The 27,228-nt window shown below is 38.3% G+C and overlaps 3 protein-coding genes across 3 annotated transcripts; all 3 read right to left on the reverse strand.

Annotated features, from left to right (window-relative positions):
* Positions 1 to 1,229: 1,229 nt before the first annotated feature.
* LOC114536540 (sodium- and chloride-dependent transporter XTRP3-like) lies at positions 1,230 to 15,003 on the reverse strand. Its single transcript, XM_028557882.1, has 9 exons — positions 14,647 to 15,003; positions 8,538 to 8,998; positions 7,776 to 7,886; positions 4,070 to 4,279; positions 3,587 to 3,682; positions 3,305 to 3,503; positions 2,722 to 2,881; positions 2,179 to 2,341; positions 1,230 to 1,840 (listed from the first exon to the last, which is right to left on the reverse strand). Exons 1-9 carry the CDS (start codon positions 14,891 to 14,893, stop codon positions 1,625 to 1,627), a joined length of 1,863 nt encoding a protein of 620 aa, XP_028413683.1. The 5' UTR covers positions 14,894 to 15,003; the 3' UTR covers positions 1,230 to 1,624.
* Positions 15,004 to 18,520: 3,517 nt separating this feature from the next.
* LOC114536550 lies at positions 18,521 to 22,414 on the reverse strand. Its single transcript, XM_028557894.1, has 6 exons — positions 22,394 to 22,414; positions 21,688 to 21,991; positions 20,660 to 20,716; positions 20,268 to 20,424; positions 19,915 to 20,087; positions 18,521 to 19,756 (listed from the first exon to the last, which is right to left on the reverse strand). Exons 2-6 carry the CDS (start codon positions 21,865 to 21,867, stop codon positions 19,631 to 19,633), a joined length of 693 nt encoding a protein of 230 aa, XP_028413695.1. The 5' UTR covers positions 21,868 to 21,991; positions 22,394 to 22,414; the 3' UTR covers positions 18,521 to 19,630.
* Positions 22,415 to 23,252: 838 nt separating this feature from the next.
* On the reverse strand, positions 23,253 to 26,184 carry LOC114536600. Its single transcript, XM_028557956.1, has 5 exons — positions 26,168 to 26,184; positions 25,169 to 25,225; positions 24,287 to 24,506; positions 23,892 to 24,034; positions 23,253 to 23,579 (listed from the first exon to the last, which is right to left on the reverse strand). Exons 2-5 carry the CDS (start codon positions 25,196 to 25,198, stop codon positions 23,508 to 23,510), a joined length of 465 nt encoding a protein of 154 aa, XP_028413757.1. The 5' UTR covers positions 25,199 to 25,225; positions 26,168 to 26,184; the 3' UTR covers positions 23,253 to 23,507.
* Positions 26,185 to 27,228: the final 1,044 nt, after the last annotated feature.

The raw sequence follows: 27,228 nt of genomic DNA on the forward strand, positions 1-27,228 counted from the left end.
TCAGCCATATCAAGCTGGTACGTGGCATCGCGCAGACCCAGCACCCCAGATGTCAGCTTGCAGCTCATCCATTGCCTTCCTCCATAGCATTTAGTTTTTGACACAGTCGTTGACCAACACTGGTCTGTAGGAGACGGGAAATGGCCAGGCATTGGAAATATCATACTTGTGTGGAATGTACCATCCTTACTGCCGATACCATAAAGGATTGAACAAGTGTTTTCCAGACGTACTGTTTGTGCGAAGATTGTAAATTTCTTCGAATCATTCTCGGCTACAGCCCAGCCAGCGTAATACCACCATTCTAACTTAAAATCCCACAGGGCTCCCATTGCACCAGGCAATGAAGGGGTGTATGGTACATAGCCAAAAGGTACTGGGTAGGCTGTTTTACTAGGAGAACTTTGACAGCATAGAGAACTTTGACAGCATAGAGAACTTTGACAGCACCCCATATTACCTCGCTTGACATATATCTGTTTGTCGTTTGATCTGTGTAAATTGTTTTGTATGATTATAAGAATTCCTTAGAATAAGGCTATGTGGAAGACCAGGACGCAGGGTCGTGAATGCGAGTGCCAATGTAAAGCCAAGACCGGAATCAAATTTTATATTCAGGGAAAAGATTGGAAATAGAAGACGATTACATGAAGATATTTCTCTGAAGGTACGATCTACGCCTTCAACGGGACATTAGATCAGGAAAAATCAGAGAGAATATCAAAGTTGCATAAAGGCCGAAGAAAAACGTTGAGATGTCTAAGATATATTAGCATCAATTTTTAGCTCCTGTTCCAGGTTCCGGCTTTGGTATACGCTGATCATGAATTCAGTCTCTATAAAGTGAGAAATCGACTCGTTAGGAAGTGGTCCTCGAAACCATACCGAATTATATTCAAAAGGCAGAAAATTACCTCTAATTATATTCTCTGTCCGGGCACGTACAGCGTATTTCAACTATGCTTGATTTCTATTGGCTCTTAAAACACGATGAAGTTGTCTCACACTAATTTAACATCCGCTTCAACCATTTCGTATTATGATCTACTTAATTTCCCATAACCATTTTTTGAGATTACGTTTTATCAGATATCCACAAAGAACCAAATCTTTACGTCTTCAAAAGATGCATGCTTCACATTCTATAACCCTTTCGCAGACAATGGCTTCTACAGTAGAGCTATAACTTATTCAAAACTATTTCAAATATTTGCTTTGTATTGACTAGAATAGTGACATCCCTCAAACTCGGATAAAAAAGTCACTGCTAGATTTAGCACGCTGCAATTGTGAAATATTTACATGGAAAGAACTGTGAAAAAATTTATCACAAATTAACCGTTCTAGCCATTAAAAGCGCCTGTTGTTTCATAACAAATAAACAATCTCAGACATTTTGTAAGGTATTTTTAAACTTGAGATTGACTCCGATTGTTATTCGATAAGAATTAGGAAGCACTGACACCGAGCTGGTAGCAAATTGCAAAAAAAAGCCGCCAAAAATTTGCTATACCTATACTAGGCTGTCCACAGACGTATAATATATACAGGCTATGCCTATATATATATACAAGTTCATTTTTTCGCGGATTTTATTTCAAGGAAGTTTTACATTACATTTTATTTACAATTTGCTGTCGAAATCTTGTTTTTCTTGATTACAAAGTTCAAGTGTTGAAGTGGTCGTCTGGAAACGATGATCCGTCGTCCTGCCCTTGTACGAGCAAAGTCCGAAGAAGCGAAGAATCGCCAGTAGAGGGATCCAAATTAGCGCGAAACAGACAAATATGATGACCATGGCCTCACCCCATGCCGGAAAATCGATCCTCTCCGTTTTACCCTAAAAGATGGGCAAGAACGAGGTTACCGATGAACTGAGAAAACAGCATTCAGTTCAATTAAATGTACTGTGATGACAAATTGGCATGAAAAAGGTTGGAAAATCTCCACTGAATATAATACTTTAGAAATGACTTTGAAAAGCTTTCATCATAATAATCATTATGGTCAGAAAATAACAACGAAAATGGGGCAAAATAGGCGAAAACCTTTTCAACGTATCCGTTAGTAGGATAGTAAAAAAGTGAGTGATAATAATCTATGTTTAATGGCAGTTGTTTATTTTCAAACCATAGTTTGCATAACTAATATATAAAAACCGGTTTCGAAGTCGGCTACCTTATCTTTCAACCAAACGGAGTACCCAATTCCATCTTTACCCATGTCATAAAGGCCAGCAAAGAAGAGAAGAGCGCCAAGTACTGGACCCAGGTACCGCCAAGTGATCAACCAATACAGTCCAGGTCTTGTACCAGTCATAAACTCAATATCACCCATAAACCTAACAAGACATATCGTGAAATCTGATAACATCACCTGTTCAACACTTGCCTATCCAAAATCTTCATTGATAATCCCCCTTTCATAACAACGTATAATATAAGTATAATATAAGTATAATATAAGTATAATATAAGTATAATATAAGCCCTGTCTGATCGGAAAATATTGTCAAAATTGTCAAAATTTGTAATAAAAAAACTTGCATTAGGTCACTGTGCAATGATAATAACACATTGGTAATAATAGCCTAATTATCCCCTAAATGACCCCAAAAGCTCCTCATCTTTCCTAAATGACCCCCCAAAAAAGAGGGATTTCATTGAACATAACATGAATTCACAGTGAAAAAAAAAGTAAAAAAAAGTTTTATATAAATACCTTTCTGTACCGTAAAAAAAGTTCATGCCGATGAGGTGAAAAAAGGCGACCCACAATAGCGCGAGGTTTAAGGAGTAAGAATCGAAAAGTTGCAGCCAATACTCCCCTGAATTCTGGCACAACAGCAGGCCAATTAAAAATAAAACTGCAGACATAATTGCTAAAAATGAGTTGAAAAAAGCGTAAATCATTAGAAACGAACGTTTCACAGGCTGGCATTGCTGCCAATCCACTCAGCTTTAGTAATGGTCTAGTCAGGCCCTTATACTAGTTCTTTCCACGAATCAGGTTTAGTAATAGGTTATACTATGGATCAGGGTTTGGTTTTAATAGGTCGCGTATTCTGTTAGGCCGGTTTTCCATGCAGTAGCGATATTATTCGCGCGATGCGACTTCCTTCTTTTTTATTTGAGTAATTTTGTTCCAGTTGGTTGCAGTTGAGAGATCGGAAACAAATGAAAAACATCGCTTGCCCAAATTATCGCCAGTGGAAAACCGGCCTAAGACCTTTGCGATTATTACATCTTTTATGAACAGCAAACATACCATCCAGTCATTGCAACGAGTTCAGTGGCATACATACCAGTGAGGAATTCCTTTCTGATCTTCAGTAAACCCAAGTCATGGATTGGCGAGACAACACCAGCAATATTACCGAACATGCTGCCCATTCCCAACGTTATTAACATAAGGAAGAACAGCACAGACCAAACTTGTGGGGCTGGCATTTTCGTAATTGCTTCAGTGAATGCGATGAATGACAATCCAGTTCCTTGGGCCACCTGTACAGGATCATTAAACACAGAGGTTTATGATAACCAAGACTTTAAGTATTTGATAAACAACTCTCTGCTTAGATACGTACGTCACTCAAGTACTCGTCAAGGCTTTTACAAGTAGAGTTGGCTGTTAGATTTTTTGCTTTTTCTTCATCCAAACATTCCCCAAGCGCAGTCTTGGCCTGGAAAAAGAAATTACCTTACCTTACCTTAAGAAATTACATTTTAGGAATTACTTTCTTCACAAAGCGTGTACGGGGACCACTCCACTCAACTCCCTCATTTCCAGTGGTGTGCCCTCAGAAAATGGTCTGTCCTGAAATGACCCCCACCCCGCATTAACAAAACTATAGACTGTATGTATAAAACTAAAGCTAATTAAAAGATTCCAATGTTGAGGGTATTCCCTCATTCACCCCCATGCCCACCTCACGCACCCCCCCCCCATGCCCACCTCACGCACCCCCCCTGCCCAACTCACCCCCTCTGTCACTCTCCTCCCCCCCCCGCCAATTCACTTCCCTAGCCACCTCACCCCCCTGCCCACCTTGCTATATTTTACCCCTTACCTTGAATCCAAGAACGCTGAAAACGACGATACTGGCGAACACGGAGGTCCCACAGTTGATGAGCGACACCATGATGGCGTCTTTCTTGCAGTTATTTTTCACTGGATTGAAACTCGCCATCGCGATCAGACCACCAAATGATAAACTTAGAGAGAAGAAAATCTGCGTCGCAGCCTCCAGCCAAACTCTTGCCTTACCCAGTTCCTCGAACTAATGACAAACATATTGATGTTGGAGGAGTGCTTATGATTTTTTAAAAGACAGGGTGGTTCGCGCGCTAAGAGAAAGATTTCGCCCAACCAAAAGTCTCTACTATTTTTCTGAGGAAAAGAGGAGCCGTATCATGCGGTAAAATGAAATATAAAATGTTGTTCAAATTAAAAGATCAAATATATTCGTTGTTAGAAATACATTTTGAATACCTATTATATATACTATAGCCAATTACCATGCAATCAAGCATTTTTGAAGTGCTGAAGATCGTGTCAAGAGGTACATTTATACTTAATAGAATACAATACAATACAAATAAGCTCTAATCAACGACGATGACACAAATTACAAGTGCTTCATCTTATTGGGCCTCTTAAAGAATTGCTCTGGTTGGTATTAGTTGACAACGACTGTTTGGTTACTAGCTGATGACGTAGCTATGCTGACGTTTGCTTCAGATATTTTAAAAACAATTAACGTACGTACATCTGAATGGATGTTGTTGTTGTTGTTGTTGTTGTTGTTGTTGTTGTTGTTGTTGTTGTTGTTGTTGTTAGGGGGTGACGCTCTTTAAAAAAGCCTAAGGCTCCGTCAATTCGCATCAGATCGCAATAAAACTTCGCACAACTATTCTTAGCGATATTCCCCATCGATTGACGGAGTTATAATTTTGATTTTTTTATTTTAAAGAAATTTAGAAGCAACTCAAAATTGTAGCGTAGTAATGCGTATAGATTATATTCAATATTAGTATGCATAACTGAAGCAAGTTCGAATGGCTAAGGCTCCGTCATTTCGCACCAGATCGTGATAAAACTTCACACAACTATCTTAAAGGTTATTCTCTATCGACTTACGGAGTTAAATTGTTTGTGCTTGTATTCTGCAGAAGATTTGCAAGCCATGTCAGATTGTAGCGGGAGGCAAATTTTGATATTATTAATATTCATATCCTATGAGTTCAAGCTAGAAGGTCGTGTATTTTCGTTGTTTTGTACACAATATATATTCATGACTATAGGACCATTGCGTTAAATGCGTTTCTCTCTAGGCCATTTTATTTTTTATTTATTTGTTTAGGGTTTGCCCAGCATACATATACATAAAAAACGACTATAATGACAGTGGCACGGTGCACGCAACGCTAGCTTCTCGCCAGCTACAGCGGCATAGATTAGGACATAGATGTGCAACTCGGCATATTTTAAATGTCTTTGAAAAGGCAGATGAAAACTGTAGAAAAGCGATAATTTTAACATAACCGCAAGATTGCCTAGGTTCATAGATATTTGAAATTTCATCCTGGAGAGAAAGATTGAATCTATACTTCACCAGTTCCTGGTCCAATAGTACGATCGTACTTGTTTATCAGCTAAAGGCGAACGATTAGATCTGGTTTGATCTAATCTGACGCATGCAAGCCAAGGAGACTAGCGAACGTCTGTAGTCGGGCAGCCTCCATGCATAATAAAAAGGATTGAGTCCAAAATGGCCAGCATATACGATGGGATAAAGAACGAGTAGTTCCAGGAATGCCGGGGCCAAAAGACAGCCAATACAATCAATCCAGACAAACACGCTTAGGATGATATGGGACTGTGAATATTACCATGGTAACGGTTATTAAAAGAACTGTACACGTCAGATGACGTTTCCGTGTGAGTCTCTCTGCGCGCCATGACTTGCTAGGCGACATAACTTTTGTCCTGCGGGCTTCACCCCGGAGAAACTTCATGAGCGTAATAGGATAGACAATCAGACTGATGAGACAAAGGCAGAGAATTTCAGCGGCGTATAATTGAAACCACGCGACGCGAAACATGACCTGCCTATAGAGGATTGGATCGAGTGAGATCGACACGCACCAAATCGCGAGATTCGCAAAACACGCGCGACGCTTGGTCACGAGAGATTTGTGGCGAAACGGAAACGCGACGCCTACCAGGCGATCGAGAGTGATACAGGTCACGACCAGAAACGATGACTGTGTCCCGGAAACGAGAGCGCTGCCGAGCACTGCTTCGGCGACGGCCGGAAGCGGGTATGTCACGAGCGGAAGAACTTTGGACAGAAGTAAGGATGTAACGGTCAATGTGTTTGCAAACGTTAAACTTGTTAAAAATATATTAAACGAATCCCGAAATCGTTTGAGCGGATCTTTGTACAAAACAAACAGAAGAGTAGAATTAAACAATAGTGCCAGCGACGCCAAGGTTATTTCACAAATGATGTACACATTAGCAGTCACCTTGCCAAAATCAGTTGGGTAAAAACTTGAATTGAACAAGGAATGGTTAAATTGATCCATCATTATGGTCGCACAATCTTGATTTTCTTACATCAAACGCGACCACTCCACTTTACATTCAAAGCCTCGGCAAAGCTGATTTTAACTCGTTGCAGTCGAAATTTCCTTCTTGGATGATTCCCAAAGCACTCGGTAGTTCTAGTCAATTACATATAGCAATGAATCACAATCTCTTCAGCGCAATCTGGAACGCTAACTTCTTCGTGGTGAGCGCACATTCGGACGTTTCCCTCGTCTTTCTGTTCATGAGCGTGAACCAATATATATGTAGCTACTTGTTTTCGCTCTCAATACGACGTTTGTAAATATTTTCGAGTTTAACGTGGGTAAGTCAACATATGATTGGGACAGATGTTCATCTATTCAGCGAACGGTAATGGAGAATAGCCTTTAAAACTTCCGGACGCGAGAAGGTCGGGCGATCCGGAAAAGGATTTTATTGTATCGATGGTTTTATAGTGCAAATTTTGAAGTAGAAAGAATTGCCCCAAATCCAAATCTCCGCAGATGTCTTTAGTCGCGTTGTTTGTTTTCCAGCTATCGTGAAAACGTTTGTCTGACGAGTTCTGACGTTTTGTTTAATCAATTACAATAGAAGCCTTAAGCAATATTTTGTGAGATGATTTACGAATTAATTCATCATTTTCCAATAACGTTTCTTAAAGTCATTATATACTACCATAGGCAAACGTAAACATCGCAGGATATTAAATAAAAATACGATAGATTTTTTTAACGTTTGCAAGGAAAGATTATCGCGCCTTTCCGTTGATGAATAACTTTGAAAACCTACGCACATTTCGAGACGCTTTCGAGGGCCTGAGCGTTAAAATGAAAAATGGAAACGGTCGGCGATAAAATTTTCATGACAAATGCATGAAAAGTCGAGTACTCTCTCGGGAATCATAGATGCAAAATACATGCTCTTGTGAATTGCTCATTGCTTCACATAGAAATAACAATTTCAGGTGTTTTCCAATGTTTAAAAGGAGATTTATGTACCGAAAATGCATGCACAATTGACCATTCTAAAACTTGAAGGATGAAGGAAGGAGCAGTTAAGATCGGCTATCTTGGTCTGATTTGGTGAAGGAATCAATTGAATATTAAGCACTATATGTTTTTATGTTATCTCCCATTTGTAAACACTCAACGTGCATGCAGGAATCACGTGAATATTTTTACCTTTGGCGTGAACATTCGTTTCAGGCCTTCCCCAGCCCCATCCAGAGTCACAGCGCGGAAGAAAAAAATGATGAGGACAACATAGGGAAAAAGCGCGGTTACGTAGACGGCCTGGAAAAAGAAAATAAACCAAAACGTTTTGAGAATACAAGTGAGCTGTGAGACCTCGTATTTGTTTCCAAAAGCTTCGATTTTCTTCTTTTGATTGATGTGAACGAGTAATTATAGCTACGAAAGCTCTGATGTATGAGTGCTCTTACTTTTGAACAACTCTAAAGGCCCGTTTACACTTGCGATTTTCGCTGCAATTTTACGTGTCATTTTCTCCTTTTAATAGATGTGAACGAGTGAATTAGTTACGAATGCTCTGGGGCCGGTTGTATCAAGCCCGTTTAGCTTAAACGGTGGTTAAGTTCAAAATAGAAAGCAAGTCTGCCGACTGCCGTTTTATTCAACAAGCGAACTAAATGTTTTTGACGTTAATACAAAGATACTGTTTACAACTACATATTCAATGCATAATATTCAAGTTGACTCATTCAAGAGAGATGTAAGAGTGTTATATATAATATATTTTTGACTTATCCACCGTTTAAGCTAAACGGGCCTGCTACAACCGGCCCCTGATGTATAAGAGCTCTTATTTGACATCAATTAATTCACTCCTTCACATCTACCAAAAGAAGAAAATCGCAAACAAATTTGCAGTAAGAATCGCAAGTTTAAACGGGCTCTTTTTTTGCATACGAAAACTGAGTTTACCTTGCCGGTGGATTTAACGCCTTTCATTGTGCACAAGAAAACAATCAGCCAAGCCAGGAGTAAGACCAACGCCAAATGCCATTGAACTTCGCCAGGTTCGGTTATGGAAGGCGAGAGATTCAAGGCTTTCCTGTACCAGTAGTACGAGGTCTCTCCTGCAACGTGGCACTCTGGGTCGGTCGCATTACCCCAGTCATTGGTAGGGCAATCCTGGAACGGCAGGGGATCTTGGAAGGATATGAAGAGATAGTAGAAGCACCAGGCAACGATCATGTTGTAGTAAATGGAGATGAAACAGGACGCGACTAACGACGTCACACCTATTCCACCCAAATATGGACTGACCTCGTTCCAGACCCCGATCGACGCTTGACGTAACCGTTGTCCCATCCCAAGTTCAATGAGAAACAAAGGGATACCCAGGACGATCAGGGATATGAAATATGGAATGAGGAAGGCACCTAAAATACAATGGTCAAGGTTTGGAACAAAATAACAAAATTGATAATCTTAGTAATTTGCATGCTCAATTATGTAAAAAAATTGATCAGAACAGAAGTTAAACATGAATACGACTTTTGAATGCAGGAAACGTGCCCTATTCGTGACAAGTGCGTGGGTTTTGTGTGGGCTACACGCGCTCTGTGTCATGCACAATTATTCAGCAAAGTGGTCAAACAAGTCTAAAATTTCTTTTCTGGTTTCCAATTATTTCGCCCACCTCAATTCGTGAATTAATGACAAATGTCGCCAGAATATCAAATGAACATACTGTACATATAAGGTGAGCAACTTCAGATTTTCTGGGCGGTCAGTGGGCGTCGAAAGCAGACAGGAAAGAAAGCAAACGTGTTTAGTTTAAAGATGAACCAGGAATGTTTGCGATACAAACATAAAATGCTTCATCTTTCTGCTTTGAATTGCATTGTTGTTTAGAGCGACTTGAAGAAAAATGTGCAAACAATTAAAACAGTTCCACATATTTTAGTAATAATGTGGATTAGGTGGATTCTTGGCAACCACCACACACATGCAGTCGAACAAATGTAAAAGAGGCAGAAAAAAAAACGATTCGAGGAACAGAGAACGGACAAGAATGTCTTCCAAAGGTGGATACAACACAACAGAATTTGGCGAATATTACACAATATTTGCCATCACGTTTAGAGATAGAAAATGCCTTCAAACGTGACACATATTCTTGAAATGTCAAGTTATGTGTTGACATGGGACGGTGAATATGATATACGAAACATTGAAGAATGTCATTGTTACGGCTGGTTTTCATTCAATGGCGATTTTCCATGACAACAGCAGTAAACAAAGAAACTGATTGCCTACAAAGTATAATGCTTTTCAGAATTAAAAGCAATCGCAAACATAGTTTCACAGCTGGACATAAACCTAACTCTATAGTCTCTTTTTTTAAAGTCAGCTTGACACACCAGATAACCCCAGAGAATGGGGATTGTGTGTCGCAGGTAAACTAAATTCAGTTGATGTTTTCCTCTTCCGCATTCTTTCTCCCACCTTTGTGGCCTTAGGTCTTGTTTTGTTGATAGAATAACATCAAAACGGAATATGTAAGTTACGAAATATAAACATGTGCTATGCGTTCAACCCCATGATGAAGGTTTATAGAAATATTATCTTATTCCATTGAGGTTGTAATGAAAAGCACACCTGCGCCAGCGTTTTTTTTAGCTCACAGGAGATTTTGTAACCAAAACATTGAGTGCTAATTAGATTAGCTACAATTAAAGGCAATACTCAACCCGAGGTGATGAACGAGAACTCTCTGACTCCGGACATAAGGACGTCCGTCCTTAACTTGATTAACCATCCCTTTCTAAAACTAAATCTAAAACTGAGAGAATTTTTCGACACTGGGGTTCACAGTCAAAAAGAGCACTCCAAAATAAGTAAAATCGGGAAGTTTGATTGAGAAATATTGAAAATGTGGAAAATATAGGTCTTTGAAATCTAGCACTTTTGGTGACGATAGGTTTTCATTCTAAATTTAGTTCATAAAATCAACGCTCGCCGAGGGCATTTATAAAAAGCCTTATTCACAATGGTTTACAGTAGCTATTGATCCGCTAAATACCATGCAAACGAGATGTATAAAAATGAATATTGAAGTCGTGCAAATGATTTTCCTTTACACGAATTGTGCAGCTTCTAAATTTGAATCAACGAAAGCCGGTTTTTGTATGAAAGTTATGTAAATGTCAACTTTTGTATTCACTTTGGTAAAATGATTACAGTTCCCGCCTTGATCTGAAACCATTGTCTTAATTCCTTAAATCATTATCTAACAATATTCAATTTAAGATTGCAATTCTGTGAAGCTGGATTTTGTTTCGAAACATGTCTTCGAGTGATACAATCTTTATTCCACTCATATACATGCAGGATGATCGATTGAAATTGTAAATTAGTAACTAAGTCGATGAGTTCTAGATAGATCCCTCAACAAATCACAAATCAACAAATAGGTCTATACCCACACCAGACGCATAGCAACGAATGCCCCCTCAACACTATATTAGGTGAGAAGTACTTTAAATCTACTATACACGTGCTGGCTTTGCAAGTATTGAAGATAGAAGCGCTCGGAGGAAGCGATACGCAGGAGAGAAGATTGCTGTATTCATTCTATCCAATCCATCAGCTACCCTGATAAAAAGGAAAATTGGTTTGCATTCCTGTATGATTTGTTCTATAAACATTGTCTAAACATTGAAACGCAGGACCCTTAGATGATGACATTTCATTTTCTTTGCATCTTCATACCGTCTTCACCAATAGCCACCAGGCAATGTACTTAAACTTACTCGGGTTACAGAAGGCGAAATTAGGTTTAGAGTTTAGACCAAACTACAAAGATTTGCTTGGTATCACGCCGAACGTTCGCATCGTCAGGGTTATCAGCAACTCATCGAAGAACGATGAAGATGGCTGAATAAACCTACGTAGTAACGCCAACTCGTAATGTAAATATTAGGAGATTACTTTAACGTATGCTCCGGCTTAGCACAAGACCACGCATGTAAACAAAATCGCTGTTGCGTCAACATAAATCAGGATGAAGGTCGTTCACCTTGCAACAACGACTGACCTTTATATATTTGAGAAAAGTAAACTAATTTTTGTTATTACGTTTGGCGGGAAAATTGTAGGGAAGCTCAGCAGGGAGACGGTATTTACTTTATTTGTTTAGTGAAAATGGACGGCCCTAGTGTTAAGTATGGGGCAATGAATGTTATTTCCTACCACTTGTAATCACAACTTATACCGTAGATGTTGCATTTTTACCACCAGCACATTTCAAAGATTTCACACGTTGAAGACATCGTATTTTCTCCTTGGGGAAAGCAACGCTCCTTCCCCTCCCCTCCCTCACACGCTGCCGAAAGAGGTGGGTCTACACCCAAGAACTCCTATCGTCCCACGAAAACATGTTTATCGGGAAACGAAAGCATAGCAAACATCTTTCAAAGTGTATAAAATATGGGAGATTTTGAAATCATACCTGAATCTTTTAAATAATGTTTGTAGCTAATGTTTTACATGTGGTAATGTTTGCATGCAAGCTCTTTATGGCGGGAGGGTTTGTGGGAATATGGACGAACAAAGGAAATTCATCTTAGACAAAAATACATAGTCTTAATCGTATTAACACGTTGCGGATATTTCGCAATGTAAGGTTAAGTGCTCTCATTGTACACATCTATTATTATTATCATTATTATTATTATTATTATTAAGACAGGTAAGCCACAAAAATGTTGACATTCTTAGCAGTCTTGACGTCTTTGATCTTACTCAACACCGTTCATCGACGTCGCTGCCGTTCATTCACTCGCGGTTCGATCCTGGGCAAACAGCGCTAGCCGCCATTACACTTGAAAGCCCGCGCTGTTGTTGAGAATCGAAATTTTCCTGAAAATACGATGATAAAAACAATGAGGCTATCAGATGCGACTCGGAACTTCGCGGTTTATCCTCGTGTCTTGTAAGGGACGATTGCTTGCTTGAAGCTCGTGTCTGCAAACGATTTCTGAAACAGTTTTTTTACGTTTTTACAACGATTGAGGAAGCAAAACTTAAAAGAAGCTCGTGAGAAATCAGACTCATAGGCGTCAGCTCAAAGCGTCAGCTCAAAACATAGGGGTGATAATAGCTTACATAATATCCTGAGGCGATTTTATCAGAACGTCTTACAACAGAAGCATGAATTCATTTGCTAACTGCGAGCAGTTTGACCTGTTATTATTATCAGAAAAGAACGTTTGTATCCTTTTATCAGTGAATATGATCTGTACGAAAACAGTTCGAATATCTGAAATAAAGGACACTTTTCGGAACAGGAACTCGAAGAGACATTGAAAGAGAACGGGACAACAGTCGTTGAAAGAGAACTTCGAAATGTCCCACGCTTGCAAGCACGAAGTCCATCAGGATTTACACATATGATCTCTTTCGAGCGGAGTTTTGGCTCTTGCTGGATGTTAATGAAAAATGTTGGTAGTTAATGATATCGTTCCTGAACATTTGCCACGTAAATTCCAAACATTAACATTCGTCTGGACCCGGTCAACTACCACAGGAACCGGCTGCACAGTTATTGTGTCTAACGTTGCGTTTAAAACAAGCAGAAACTACACATACAACGCCTTCTTTGTTTTGATTCGTATCTTGAAAATAAAGATGACTCTGCTTGGTGGAATTCCCTGCTCTTTAATGAAAAGCAGGATTAATTGTTTTGAAGATTACAGTCTACCATAGAACACCTTTTATGGCAAAAGGGTTTTTTGAAATGTACTCGTGGCATAGCAATGCCACACTAGACCAGTGTAGCTAACTTTAGGTCATTAACAAACGTCGTACGTGTTACGTAGAGAATTCAATCAATGGAGGTAGTTGACTTAGTTTATCGCTTAAAAAGCACATGTGGGCACGCAAGAATTCGCCATTATAGTCTCGTTCAACAACACATCATAGATCTGTTCTTTTTCGTCTTTGAGGTCGCTGGGCAATGCGTCAATCGACAACGAAGGACATCGATTTGAAGAGGTCTCCCAAGGACTCGCGGTATCAGTTACACTGCACTGATATATTCGTGACATTTGTGTTGAAGAGAGAGATATTGCGTAAAGCGCGCGTAGGTCAGAAATTGAATGGCTTAAGCCGTGATTATAACCGTAAAAAAGAACATTCTGAAAACCTAAGCTGTGCACAAATACGAGCCGTAAATGTTTAAACAGTTTGATTTTCTTCAATTAGACTTAAGACTCGCCATGTTGCGTCAGACCAAAATATACAGAGTTTCACGTGAAGCCACGTTCTCTGTGTTTTGATGGGGGTATAAACAGTTTTATTTATTTCATGTTCATTCAATGCACTGAACTTCGATCCATTGAGTCGGCATGCTTGACCCTTTAAGATAACAATGTCGATTCATAACAAACTCTTGTATTTACCATATTACTATATTCGCAGATCCGCTAACACATTCACTAGAATACTATTTATTAAACTACACAGCGCCTTTTTTACTTCTTAATGTGAAAAGCCCGTGGTGGATGTTGTGTACTATATAAAAACATGACAGAATAGCTCTATCAGACGTGTACATACAGACACGCTTAAATATTTTGATCTGCCGGAAAGTATGCGGTAAATATGTTTAATACGCATTACTTGTGCCACAACGTTTTTTTACAAGTCCCATGCACACACCGCCGGCTGTTCTCGTTCGAAACTGATACCAAAAAAATATGCGCTGGGCTTTCACTTAGGAGAAAATTCAATGTCAAAACATTGTTGATGAAAACGTCAAAAGCTTTATAACAGAAAGGTCAGCTTAGCGTAAGGAAACTAAGTGTATACGGACTTTGGATTATCGAGTGCCTCCTTTGAATTGCGAAAGCGGTACTTTCGGTGTGTTTTTTTTTCTGATGTGAATTAATCCTTCTGTCTTCGCCAGACTAATTGTAGTTTCATATTGTGAAATACGTACAACGGCCGCTTATATACTGTAACATACTACGAATACCAACAACACACGATATGAAATAGATTAGAAACATATATAGAGCAATACCTCCTCCGTTTTTCTGACAGAGATACGGGAAGCGCCAAACATTTCCGAGACCGACGGCGAACCCAATGGTCGCTAAAAGAAATTCAAGTTTATTTCCCCAAGATTCACGTTCTTCGGGCTTCTCATTGATCTCCAGCGAGACCGACGTGTTTTCTATTCCTGGCCTTTCGTCTGTTCTCGTGCCGTTTAGGACCGATTCGTTTTTGTCCAGGCCTTCGTTTACGACTCCATTGGCGTGTCTGCTCATCGCTAGGCTTACACACTACCGGCTAAGACTAGGTCGTTTTTTTTCCCTAAATGCGCGAAGGGTTTTGTTACCGCTTAGCGTACGTTTGGTTTACAATGATGACTGCGCACATGCTTCAGCGCGGGTGTATGTTTACATCTGAGTAATACGAGCCACAAGATAGACAGGAATAAAACAGGTTTGTTTAAGCATGAAATACGAAACCTTCAACTGCTTCAAGCAATCGTTGCATAGAAACAAGACAAATACGAGACCGTCGGGACGCAGCATTCTTCCTCACTGCTTTCTATAAACTCCTGATACAAGTCATTTTTGGAGGAAGAAGACACTAGTCTAGAGTGGTAGCACGGCATGAATGAAAAACGATTTTCACCATTCGGTGTTGCACAAAATTAACTAATTTTTTTTATTAGAAAACAATAAAATTATAAAAATAAAATTCGTAAACAAAACCGCCCAGTCCGCCTTAATATCAAAGAAATACTGCGCATACTGGTTGGGTACTCGACTACTCGAAGCATTTTTCTTACCGGGGGAATAATGGGATGCAGCATTGCCCAGTTTTGTACATTTAGACAAATTTAAACATTTATCAAAGTAATCAATGTTCTTAGCCTTCTAGTCTGTGCAGTGCGATGAAGACGTAATGTAAACAAAATGTTTTGCTATATTTCGTCATTATTAATTGCATTTTTTTCCCGCTATACGTCTTAATGACTACGAATATAGAGTTGATTTCAGACATAATTTATGTCACTCACATAATATTGTACAAAGATTCGAAATTTGAGCAATTTTTAAGTCAAGTAACCTCCCATTGTTATGAGCAGAACCAATTCGTTGAATAGGTTACTTCAACGCTGCTACATCGCTCATTTGAGTAACTGATTTGAGATTTAACTCACATAAATTACGACTTCAACTAGTTGGAAAGTTGTAAGATTTAACAACTTATACAACTTATACATTACTGATTGTTATATAGGTTCTGTGTATTTTAAATGTGATTGGTTCATTCGTAGTCACATGACTTTAAATAAATGTACACTACCTCGGGAAATAGTGAGTTTTGTTTTCCCTCGAGTCTCAATGTTTCCCTCGACTTCGTCTCGGGAAACATTCAGACTCTTGGGAAAACAAAACTCACTATTTTCCTCGGGAGCATACATTAAGTGTATATTGTTATCTTCATTTATCAATATCGATATAGTACATTACACATACATATTGATCGACACAAATATCGATCGATATGCGTTGACAAATATCTTCTGTCGATTACTCTCTGCCTTGACCAAAGTCGATCGATTGATCGCTTATCGATTCAAAACGTGTAAAGATGTGTAAATAGATTATGAAAATGCATTTCTCAGTCTACAATAGTTTTAAAAGAATTAAAATCGAGATTAGCTATATAAAACTACTATTCAATAAATTGAAGCTAAATAAACAAGAAGCATCCATAATTTACACACATCTTACTGTTCTTTATTAATAAAATCTCAGTGCAACATGGTTTTACTGCAAACATGCACGGTGACGGTGCAACTGAATACCAAAATAACTAACGAAATATTAAAAAGTATTTCTGAAAATCGATCGGTCCTACCTTGACCTTTACCAGGAAGGAGTTTAGTCTCGAATGATCCCAATCGTCGTGCTTAAACATTTTAGCAAACATTAGGAATAAACCACCGTTCTTTGTCAATATTTTGGTAGACAAGAATTTTTTTCAAATTTTTAAATTTTCCGCCATTGGTGCCACCAGTGTGAATGAACAGCAGCATATGTATACTTTTTGGAGGAACGTCAAGTAGATAATAATGTAACTGAACCACTGAGCGTCAGTAAACCACTGGAGTAACCTTTTCCCTTTTTTTTCAACGGATTTTAAAAAAATAGAACAATACGAAAAGCGTTTTTAGAATGGACTAACCAGGGGCGGATCTAGGATTTTTTTTACGTTAGTCAAAATTTTCGTAGGCAAATTTTCGTCGCCAATCGTCCTCCCCCCACCAGATTTATGAAATTTGTGAGGCTTTCCAAGCTTAATGCCAGGTTATAGTCTGCTAAATTCCTAGGGCACAGCTATTGAATGCCACAAAACATTGTGTAGGCGCTGAAATGGAAGGTTTAAAAAGGGACGTTTTGTGGGTATAAAATGCATGTTTTTATAGCAATAGTCAAATCTCAATAATGGTAGAAATTTACTCCTTCGAACAGACCTCTCAAGAAATTTTCAGCTCAAAATGTTATTGTCTAGTGAAATGTAAGAACACATGCAGGTTTATTACATTATCATTGAATTTGGTCAAAGCGAAATTGCTTTATATTTATATATTATAATGATTTCGGAAATATCCATAGCTTTCTAAATCTTTCGAACTGCAAAGTACAGATTATTACACTAGCTCACAATCTATACAATGCCAGCAAGAAGAATCTGGGTAATGCAAATAATCAATACAACAAATCACAAATGAGAATATGAATAGGCTCGAAATTCTAAATCGATTTGACGGGCGACGGGCGAATGCAAATATATGCTAATAACAGCAGCCTCAAAACCTAGGTAAAATATATAAGCTAACAATAACATAGTTAAATTATCGGACCATTGTTTATATGAGCTTATAGTATTATCAGAGTATAGTTTACATAAACATCAACATTGGATAATTTACCTTATAACAGTGCACTTCTCAATTCGTCGAACACATGCGAGTATATTTAATACGAAAACATCAATCTCTCGACGACATGTTATTTAATAGTGTCATGAATATAGCGCCCGCATAACTGCTCTATACCGGTTTTTCTTTTGAATTCCCTTACAAAGAACGATACATTCGACTGCAAAACACGGGCTCTGATCGGTCGTGATCGGTGATATCACTCACGGTCAAATATAAATGCATAATATAAATACATAAGAGATGCCTGCGGAGGAGGCTAGTCTCTGACTCTGATCGCTTGATCGGTCGTGATCGGTCAGGAATTAAACAGCCAATAAGAAATGAAGATCAGACCAACCTCCAAAACGATCACACTTTGTGTCGCCATGGAAACTATCGATCTGACCAATCAGATTGATGAAAAACGCCCATAACCAACCTCTAAAACGATCACACCACACCTCCAGAACGATCACCATTTTTGTCTCCTTGGAAACCACCGAGTGGGCCAATCAGATTGACCAGAAACGATCAGGCCAAACCTCCAGAACGATCACGATTGTGCAGTTTGAAATTTGAATTCAGAGCGGGGATATCAAGAGAGATCAGTGTTAATTTAATTCATTCGGCCAGAAAATTAATTATGCCGCTGCAAATTTACAACTGGACTGCGTTCGGAAAAATAAATATTATTTCACTTTCATTGAATTAAATTAGTGCGGAATTTTTACGTTAGTCGCGTGATTGGTGTGACTACCCCTAGATCCGCCCCTGGGACTAACCATATTTGACATCGCGGAAAAGGTTAATTCAGTAATTAATCCTCAATGTGCAGTCATATCACATTAAATTGCGCAAGTTACAATTCGTCAATCCACAAATGTTTTTTTTTTAAATCATAAAGTAACTACAGCGGCATGTAATTACCTTTCCTGTCTCAATCCAGCTCAATTTCAAAGTCAGCCGATACAGTGCTGCACATACTCGTGTCTACGGTGTTTTACTGACATTATTATATATAAAAAGAATGAAATTCGATAACCGATACAGTTTAGTTTGCTTGAGTTCACAGGTGACAGGATCAAACAAGTCTTGCTTACAGTTACAGACTTGCTTTAAGGCAGACTTGTAGCAAGTACAGTTTTGGTTACTTAAAAGGAGCTATTTAACAGTTAATACTTCGCTTAAAGCTGGTAAAAACTACTAGGAAAGCATTAGTAATGCATGCATATTTCGGGACAATTTAAATATTAGACACAGATAAAATACAGCCAGATTCATGTCTTCAAAATGCACTGATATTAATAACCAAACGCTGATGTAATAGAGATTTCCATATATTACTTTCTGGCACTAAAGTTTTGATTAAATTTTAAAAAATACCATCTGCCGCGGAAAAGCGCTTCAAACACCTACGTCAGATGGAGACTCGCGTATTTTGTGATGTTTCACATATTGAGAGAAAGTTAAGCCCAGTTACTTAACATTCACTAAACTATGAAATCAAATATTTTGTTTACATCGGATACGTGTCAGTACGGCTGTTTTGAAAGGAAAACTGAAAGATGACTTAACTATGATTATTCTTATTATTTGCACGAGTATAAACAACATTTGGAAGTAGGTCACGTAGCATCTTGACATTGTCTCATCGCCATTGGCTGAGATAAATATATCGTACGTTACGTGTTTATCATAATATAAAAAACATCGTGTATGAAACCTTGAAATCAGTCGTATTCTTTTGAATACAGTCGTACTCTAAGAGCAGTCCATTTAAAATTACATTAATTACGGCCAATGAAAACAATAATGAATATGAATGTTATCCACAGTATCTTGTAACACACATCCCTGCTTCAATATAGCTATATACTAATTCAGCTACGTGTTATTTTATAATGAATCCTATAAATATCCGCGCTTTTGAACAGAACCCGGCTACCATTACTTCTAACATTAATGGTATAAAATATCCGCAAGCAACCAATGTGCTGAGGATTTGTTGAGATTTAGTACTTGTTTTTATTATGAAGTTTTAGTGGGCGATTCCATCTGGCTGTTAATGAGGATATGTTCCAAGGGCCACCTCATTTGCTCGTCCCACTCCTCGCCCGTGATGACCGTTGATAAAATGGCTGTTCACCGCTTTCGCGTAATAGTCATCAATCGGGTTATCGTAACTGATCTGAAACAAAACAAGATCACCGCTGTAGTGAGATGCAGACAAAATACAGCCTCTTGAAACTTTTAAAGCTAGCTTGAAGCAAGTCTAATTGGTTAATCCTGGGTCATATTGTCAATGTAAATGAGTAGATTAAGGTTGAGATCCTTGAATCAACTTACATGTAACATCCATCCCAAGATTCTGAAGTAAATGAAGGCGCAAAAAAGACAAAACGGAATAGCGAGCACAGAGAAACCCACCATAACAGAATAGATAACAGCACGGAACTTTATCTCATCGCACGAAATCGAGGGAATCGCCAAACCAAGAACGATCGAGGAATCCTTGTCATCTGTAAAAGTGAAATATGCAGCTGTTATTATGCTGTATAACGTTGAATTGTTCATGGGTATATGCTATGACGAGACATTCATATGGTGATCTGGATGAACTTGAGCATTAAACAAAATCCTAATTCCCGAAGGCTATGGTTAGATAAGCCAAAAACCAAGTCGTTGTAGTGGAGTATTACCTTGACGACAAACACATCTTTTATCCTCCGTGCTGCACTTCAAATCATTTATTACAGCTGTGTCCTTAAGAGTCCTTCGCCACTGAGGACCTTCCAAAACCACGGCAAACATTGCTAATATCAACGCCATCGATGCTGCCATTAAACCGAAGACTTTCTGTAACAAAAACAGTCGACTTGCAATGATCATGAGAAAGACTTGAATATTTCCAAGCCGAATGCAATATGAGTGATATGAGTATAGCCATTAATGACAAACAACCACTCCATGTCAGCATTGGTTGACGAAAGGATTAAAGGAAATGGTTGAATAAAGGAAAGAAGACAAATCAAAGAAAACAGAGGACAGTTGTCATAGCGTAGAAATATGAACAAATCATGCAGTATCTTACCAGGCAACTAATTTTAGAACATGATGTAGTAGTTACGAAGACTCCCAGCAGAAATAGCTGAAATATGGGGAAATAAATTAGTGTTATAATTATCGGACAATTAAATATAATTAAAAATGACACGTATGGAAAAAGGATTATATCATCAGTTGTATTTATTAGTCATCTGCATGCGTTTGACGTCTTTTTTTTCAGTTTTACTATAAACCGTTATTCCTTCTAACTGGTCTTACGTTGTGCAAATTTCGTGAACGAACCCAGCAGTTTTCAGTCATATATTCATTCGGTGTACAAGCAAGTCAGATATACACTTTGGTATTGTTCTATTTTTATGACAAAAGACTTTGAAGATGATATATATTCCGGTACACTTCCTTAGTAACCAAACATTCATTTTCACTCCCGAATAAAAGAACCTTTGTTAAAAATCAAAACAGCTACTGTTTATTTTGAGGCGCTTCAATGCTACCAAGATATCTTCAGAATATTTCAAATTCTTGACAAGCATAAAAATCAAGCCGAATATAATTGCTTCCGAAAAAGTAAATGTTAAACCTGACTAACAAGTTGTTTCAAGTGTAAAAGTAACTTAAATGGTGGTCACTCAAATATATACTATGAATGAACACAGTAAAGACAGCCGACGAAGTCTCGGTCATTACATTCAATCTATTGTTTTCATTTATGGTTGGAAATTACTCCGCTACCAGCTGTTAATGTTGGTCTGATTTCCGGCACTGATATACGTTGTATTCGGTGTAAAACACTTTATCATGTTAATCATTCGTGCTGTAAATCTGAGGCCAGTTTTTTTCAAACGTTGAAGAAAGATTCATACACTGTCTGAAGAAAGATTCATAGCCTAAAAGTCAATTGAATTCTGTTCATATAGCTCTTTGGCAGGTCAAGGTTGGCAAATATTAGTATCTTAGAGATGTAATAACATGATGTGTATTACCAAATGAAATCAATAATGAAATTTGAAGATATATAAGTCATATAAGTATAATAATCATATTTTGACTTACTGGAATTCCGAGCCAATATTGCGTGTGGGTAAAATAGATTCTAGTGGGTTTCGATAGCTCATCGTAGGGATCCAAGAAATCGTTTAAAAATCCCGTAATCGTAATCCCAGAACCTAAGATCAGCATCGTAATACCACAAAATATAAGACCGCATTTATGTTGTCCAGATGATCGGGCCATTGCGACGATTAATTGTAGATTATCTTGCTAGATTCTCGCCAGTGTATTGTTCTGTTTTCACCAAAGTCTCCCCTTGTTATGTGAAGCCGTCTTTCACGGCCTTTGAGAGCGTATGACGTACAGCCTTTACGAGTTCAATTAAAGAAAAGACTATATATATTTACATCATTAACACTGATAATTGCGAGATATAGCTTCTCCATCAGTACAAAACAATGTAACGCCGGAAAACTCGGGGGTGGCTTGAAATATATTCACATTCCTCAATTAATGCTCATATATGCCAGCATGCGTTGTATGTTTCTGCTGTAACTGCACGAAATAGGACCGGGCTAGCTTGGTATGCTTTATTGAAAAGGTCTTTCATTAGCCGAACTTAAGAAATTGAAAAACTAAAAACATTTTTTAGTTACAGCGTCTCGTTCACGTGCACGGATATATGTTTACGTTTCATTCAGTTGTGTTTACACTCATTGGAAAACTGCTATCTGAGGAAAAGCCATTTGAGAAACGTCAGCAAGACTACCTTGTGTACAGCTTCTTCGACGTCACGATAAAAAGGAAGGGTCGATGACGTAAATTTTCAAACTCAATCCATCAAGCTTCTCGCGCTCGTCGAGGCTTGACGGACCGAGGCGTACCGAGACGAGAGGCCGGAGGCAACGCTCTAATCAAGAGCCCAGTTTAGTATCTTGGTTCGTAAGCCGATTAACCTTTCAGGTTTTATTTACTATTAATCATGATTGAAAACTATGATTGGAAGCTGAGAAAATACAGCATAATCCAGCTGAGAGCATATCGGAATAAAGAATTAAACCTGTTGGTCTTTAATTTTATTTTTATCATTGAAAAACATATAATCGGAAGCTGAAAAATACGATGAAATGAAGCTGAGAAAATATCAATACTGGTTGCCTTTCACCTGAACGTCATCCGCAAAGTTTTAAATGAAATAAAGCCTCTGGGTATAATATATAAAAAACAAAATTAAACTCACCGAATCTAGCTGTAAATTACGCGGCAATTTGCTCAACAGATATTTAGAAATTCTTCTTCGAATTTGTAATCATTTGTAATCGCTCAATTCACCGACATATTCTTTTCAAATATGTACAGACACGCCGCATGTATGCACAAATATGCGTTGAAAGTGGTCAGAGTTGTTATTCATCCGAAATTAAAGGAATTACTTTAAGACCGCATGAAAGCCAATATTTTTACATGGGAATTTTGACACACTCAAGAGTCTTGGAGGCAGACCGCTGCAAAAATATAACAGTATGTTATCAAGTTAACTATAGTGACACTTCCATAAATAAACTAAAGAAATATGCGCTGGAATTTGTTGCTCACTATAATGCAGTAAACATATATTAAGACACGTCGTATTGAGTTTAAGACACTCAATATATGTTTCTTTACACGGTTGGTATATAGCTACAACTCTTACCATGCCAAACGATAAAGTTTATACATAATGAGGTAATGAAGAATAACATTAAATTGTCCAGTTACAATAATTCTGGTCGTGGTTATATTTTGGTACGGTCTCTACAATCATAGAAAGATATTGCAAGCAGGATATTTCAAAGCCTTGTGCATGACGCTAGGGTAGTGCAAATACATTAATAAACGATACATTATATTGGATGCTCATTGAGCAAAACCTGTTGACTTGTGGTCTCGTGAAAAATGTTCTCATCGTCTTTAGCCTGGAATAAACAAAAACTTATCATCTAAAGCAGGGAGGATGGACGGGGGGGATATTTTAAATGAGAGAGGTGTTTAGAGAATGATTGATTGAGACGGTGGGGGCTCTTATTGGAGAGGAGCGTTTATTAGAGACGAACAGATCATAGGGGGGACCATGTCTGTATATGGTGTATTAGAGAGAAAACCCCATTTTTTGATGCAAAATGTGGTGTTATAGTCTTTGGCGAATGCTACTGACTTTTTTAAGTCGGTGCTTGTATTCATACCCAGTAAAAAAGCTGTGTTTTGCGGTAACGCTCTGGTGAACCTACCGTATTCAAAGATCCCCATAATTTAGCAGCATACACAAAGCATGTCGCCTGACATACGAGATAAGCAATGGCTGATAGGATGGCCATTGCGCTCACTATTGCCGGGAAATGCTTTGTTTCTGAACACGACATAAGACTGAGCACTGTGCCATATGGAAAAAAAAGGAAAAATACAAGTCATTACATAACATTACAAGTTAGAAAACATTATAGAGGGAAAGAGGGAGGGACATGTGACCTCAGTGTCTTAATCCTTGCCCCCCCCCCTTTCTGGCTGCAAAAGTTGACATTATCATAATTATATCCAAGGCAAAGCATTCAAAAACTCTTGCTCAGTGGATAGGACAGATAAAAAAATGAATCGAAAGCATGCAGTTTAAATGTAATCTACGTACGTGTTTCGTCATCATCCAGATCGTCAGTATCGCTGTAGTGGAGTTGTCGATAGCAGTTGCAGCGTGGATTGGAACCAACCGCATTGTAAGCGTCCGTACATTGAGCACTGTTCACTATATTAGCGAGATCAAGTGCAATGTACCATACAGAGCTTTGTAAACCAATGGCACATATTGCAGCAACCATAAGAACACCACACAATACCGAACCAATGATGTGCTTAAATAGAAAATGAATCCGTCAAAAAAGGGAAGCATGATTTTCTTCTTTATTTACTGATATGGACAGTCACCTCTATCTCTTACCACATTATAAAGAGTTCTACAATAATATTTTTTACCCTTTTTCTAAATTTTACAACCAAATGAGATCACAATAATATGATAGTCAAACAGTCACTAAACGACACTATATATACAGTACTATTTATAGCACAGGGGCCGGTTGTATCAAGCCCGTTTAGCTTAAACGGTGGTTAAGTTCAAAATAGAAAGCAAGTCTATCGTTTTATTCAACAAGCAAAACTAAATGCTTTTAACCATAATACAAAGATACTGTTTATAACTACATATTTAGTGCATAATATTCAAGTTGACTCATTCAAGAGAGATGAAAGAGTGTTATTTAATTTTGACTTATCCACCGTTTAAGCTAAACGGGCTTGATACAACTGGCCCCAGTACAGTACTATTCGTATAAGAGAGACGGCGTAGAAAAGAGAGAATGGAAGTAGTACTAGTCGGCCCCCCTGTCATTTGAATCCTGATCGAAAATTAAGCAGGCGTTACTAAATAATAATTTATCTGGAAGATATGGTGCTCTACCCCCCCCCCCCTAATCACGCTCGCCCTCCTAAAGGCGGCCACGCCTCTGACACTTACCAGAATGGTTGACGAATAAAAACTGGTCATCAGCACATACAACGCGAGGAGAAAAAGCTAAAAAATAGACAATAAAATTAGCGTGACAAAGATACAAAAATTCCCTAATATACGTTATCATCGTTGCTTTTCCTGATCTTGCCATAAGTGGCAATGCTTTGCAATTACGGTGAATGGCATAAAAACTCAAGGGGTTGGAATCACAAGTGTTCCCCCATGCCCATTGGTATAATCTCACTTTGAAAACAATTTTAATAGGGCTCAATGTTGACAATGCTTCTTATAACATAAGAGCTAGTCTTAAGCCCTCGCTAAAACAATATCCCTTTTAGCCCCCCGTTACGATATTATACCACAAATATTATGGCTAAAAGCTTTGCAATGCGAGCGTATATTTATACAATGATTATACACAGGGGGTATTTCATGGCATTTCATCAATACAAGGCACTTATTCGTTACGCCCTTGCAAGTATTTTCACAAGAACGAAGAACGTTTTGACTAATAAGCATTCCCACACTTCAATGCTGCTGTATTCGAGCTCAGCAATTAAGATTTCCCTCACTAGGAATATGTGTTCAAAATGCTTTCCACAAGTTTGTTGACAGTTCGCAAAGAGGCTGTTGACTCAACAGACCTGCGTGTGGTGAGCACTTAGAAATAATTATCAGATTATGATTGCAACATCTGATAACATGCTACAACATGATGACAGCCGCACGCGAGAATATCCAGATTTATTCACAGACGGGATGGTACAGGTTATCACATGATAGATAAATCAGATCGCAGAGTATTTCATTTTCCCATCTTGAAACTTTCAAGCAGGCATAAAGCTGCTTTCCGCAGCGGGCGTGTAAAATTTCAACAAATATTTACAAGTAGAAATTTACAAGTAGAATTTATGGAACTCTAGCATGTTGCAAATATGCTCGATTAAACATTCTAAATCCCACATGCATTTACAATTACGATGCGATGAAATGTTTTATACTCACCGGCAACCCGAGCCAATATTGAGTGTGTGGGTACATTATATGGTAAATATTCGATGGTCTAGCGTCAGCTATTTTGCTGAAGTCCCCGTGAAATTCCAAAATGAATCCGATGATCATTATTGCGGCAGCAAGAACGATCATTACCGCACCACAGGATTTAAGAGCTTTCTTTTGCAGAGATTTCAATTCCATTTTCTATCCGTCAGAGAATAGACACACTGAAATAAAAAATACAATTTAGTGGGAGCTTGTCGCCCAACTTGTCCAAGTGATGCAAGCGACAAGGTTCCAAGTGATCTTATAGTTAACTGTTTTTACTTTTAGTAAAAATTAGCTTTTTCCTGTATGTCGAGTTTTTAATCTCTCCAAACATTACTTCTATTTGAGCGAAATGCCACCAAATCCAGCTAAAATTTACACCCATGTATTGCTCTGGAACCTCCCAAAAATACCCTCCTCTATGGACTACCATGTAGTATTTAGATAAAATGCGTCAACAGCGTCTGCAACTAATGTTTTCCCTTGAGTGTTTTAGCTGTTAAACATTCATTGATTGTGATAACTGTGAGCAAGCTAAGCTAGCTGTGAGACCAGCGAGTTTTGATTATATTTCTTGCTGTGAAAACTGGCTTGACATATATACATCATATATACAGACCTTCGAGCCTTACCGTTTCAAAACTTTGAGATTGGCTAAGTTTTCTACTACAAATTTCTGCCGAAGGTATACTTGTTGAAACGCAGGAGAAAAATACTTGCGATGTTGAACCTATTCAAAGGTGTTCTTTGGTGATCCGGGGAACGGCACCTGCATGTATTTACGTTTATCCCGTGGAGCAAATGGACCGATGATGTCGAGTAGACAGCGTGAAAAACAGCAGGCCAAATTCCCGTTATTATAGGAGTTGGCAATGCAATGTGAATTTTCAGACAATCCTAGCATGTGTGATCTATAATGTGTCTGACTGCGATTTACATGAGAGATTACAGCATCATTAAAAACATGCATGTATAACAGAATTTTGCCATGCAGTCATAGGACCAGACGAATATGCTTGCCA

The sequence above is a fragment of the Dendronephthya gigantea genome, unplaced genomic scaffold, assembly GCF_004324835.1.
Source record: "Dendronephthya gigantea isolate DGI-Jeju-01 unplaced genomic scaffold, DenGig_1.0 000140F, whole genome shotgun sequence".
Classification (NCBI taxonomy): Eukaryota; Metazoa; Cnidaria; class Anthozoa; order Malacalcyonacea; family Nephtheidae; genus Dendronephthya; species Dendronephthya gigantea.